Genomic DNA, 1,074 nt, shown 5'->3' on the forward strand with positions numbered 1-1,074 from the left:
ACTGGTTGATGCGTCATTTTAGTAATTGTGCTCTAATTCAAGTCCTCCCATTTTGTTTGCAGCAAATAAAGCAACAGCGCGACAAGGTGAAGCAGTTTCAGAAGAAGCTGGTCGTCCAATTGGAGAGTGAAACTGAAATCATCAAGCAACTAGTTCAAAAGGGCCAAAAGCAGTGAGTACAACTTTTTTTGCAAAAATAATTTGCAGTCGCACTTACCTTTGTGTTTATCAATCACCTCATCATCTTCTACAGAAAAGCGCTACTTTTGTTGAGGAAAAAGAAGTACACCGAGAAGATACTGGACAAGACGGACACTGAGTTGTTCAACATTGAGAGCCTCATCACCGACATTGAGTTCAAGAGGGTGGAGGAGAGCGTCATTAAGGGCATTCAAATTGGCAATGAGACGCTGAAGCAGCTGAACGCCGTATTCAGCATCGAGCAGATCGAGTCCATTCTCGAGGAGACGGAGGAGGGCGTCGCCAAGCAGCAAGTACGAGTGATAGGATGAGGCTTTTTGAATACTCAATTTGTAATCTAATCTGTTTATCAGGAAATCAACGATCTCATATCGAGCAACAGAGAGGGTGAAGAGGAGGAGGAGGATGAGGCGGCGCTGGATGCAGAGTTGGCGAGCATCCTCGGAGTCCACGAAGAAGAAGACATTAACCTGCCCGATGTTCCTACAAGTAAACTGCCAGCTAAAGCAGGTGAGCATAGTGATCCAAGTTTTAAATAGTTGAACTTTTGAAACTAATGTTCTTTCCCTTTAGAAGCTGCTTCAAAGAAGCCAGCAGAAGCAACGGCAACAAAGTCAAAGAAGGTGCTCGTTGAAGCCTAGGTTCCTCAAGCTTCTCGCAACCACCACCAGTCACTGAAAACCGATCCTTTGCACGTTTTTACTATCACCCCCTTTTTATTGCCCCGCACGAACCCGCTCCCTTCATCTTCTCCTTTTCTAAAGTAAGTGCACATTATTATTTTTTTAAAACACTTCTTTGTACAATATATCTGCTGTGAGCGTTTTTCTCACTGCTTTTTTAATTCAACTCCTAGTAACCAAGACCTCTTTG

At 43.7% G+C, this 1,074-nt stretch overlaps 1 protein-coding gene across 1 annotated transcript; it reads left to right on the forward strand.

Annotated features, from left to right (window-relative positions):
- Nucleotides 1-62: 62 nt before the first annotated feature.
- Nucleotides 63-842, forward strand: LOC108357683 (charged multivesicular body protein 6-A-like; the record flags this gene model as incomplete). Its single annotated transcript, XM_017608757.1, has 4 exons — nt 63-172; nt 254-494; nt 555-711; nt 775-842. Coding segments are annotated over 4 exons (576 nt in total), but the record flags the coding sequence as incomplete, so codon positions are not given.
- Nucleotides 843-1,074: the final 232 nt, after the last annotated feature.

The sequence above is a fragment of the Rhagoletis zephyria genome, unplaced genomic scaffold (assembly GCF_001687245.7).
Source record: "Rhagoletis zephyria isolate East Lansing unplaced genomic scaffold, Rhagoletis_zephyria_1.1 Rzeph_scaffold_82278, whole genome shotgun sequence".
Lineage (NCBI taxonomy): Eukaryota > Metazoa > Arthropoda > Insecta > Diptera > Tephritidae > Rhagoletis > Rhagoletis zephyria.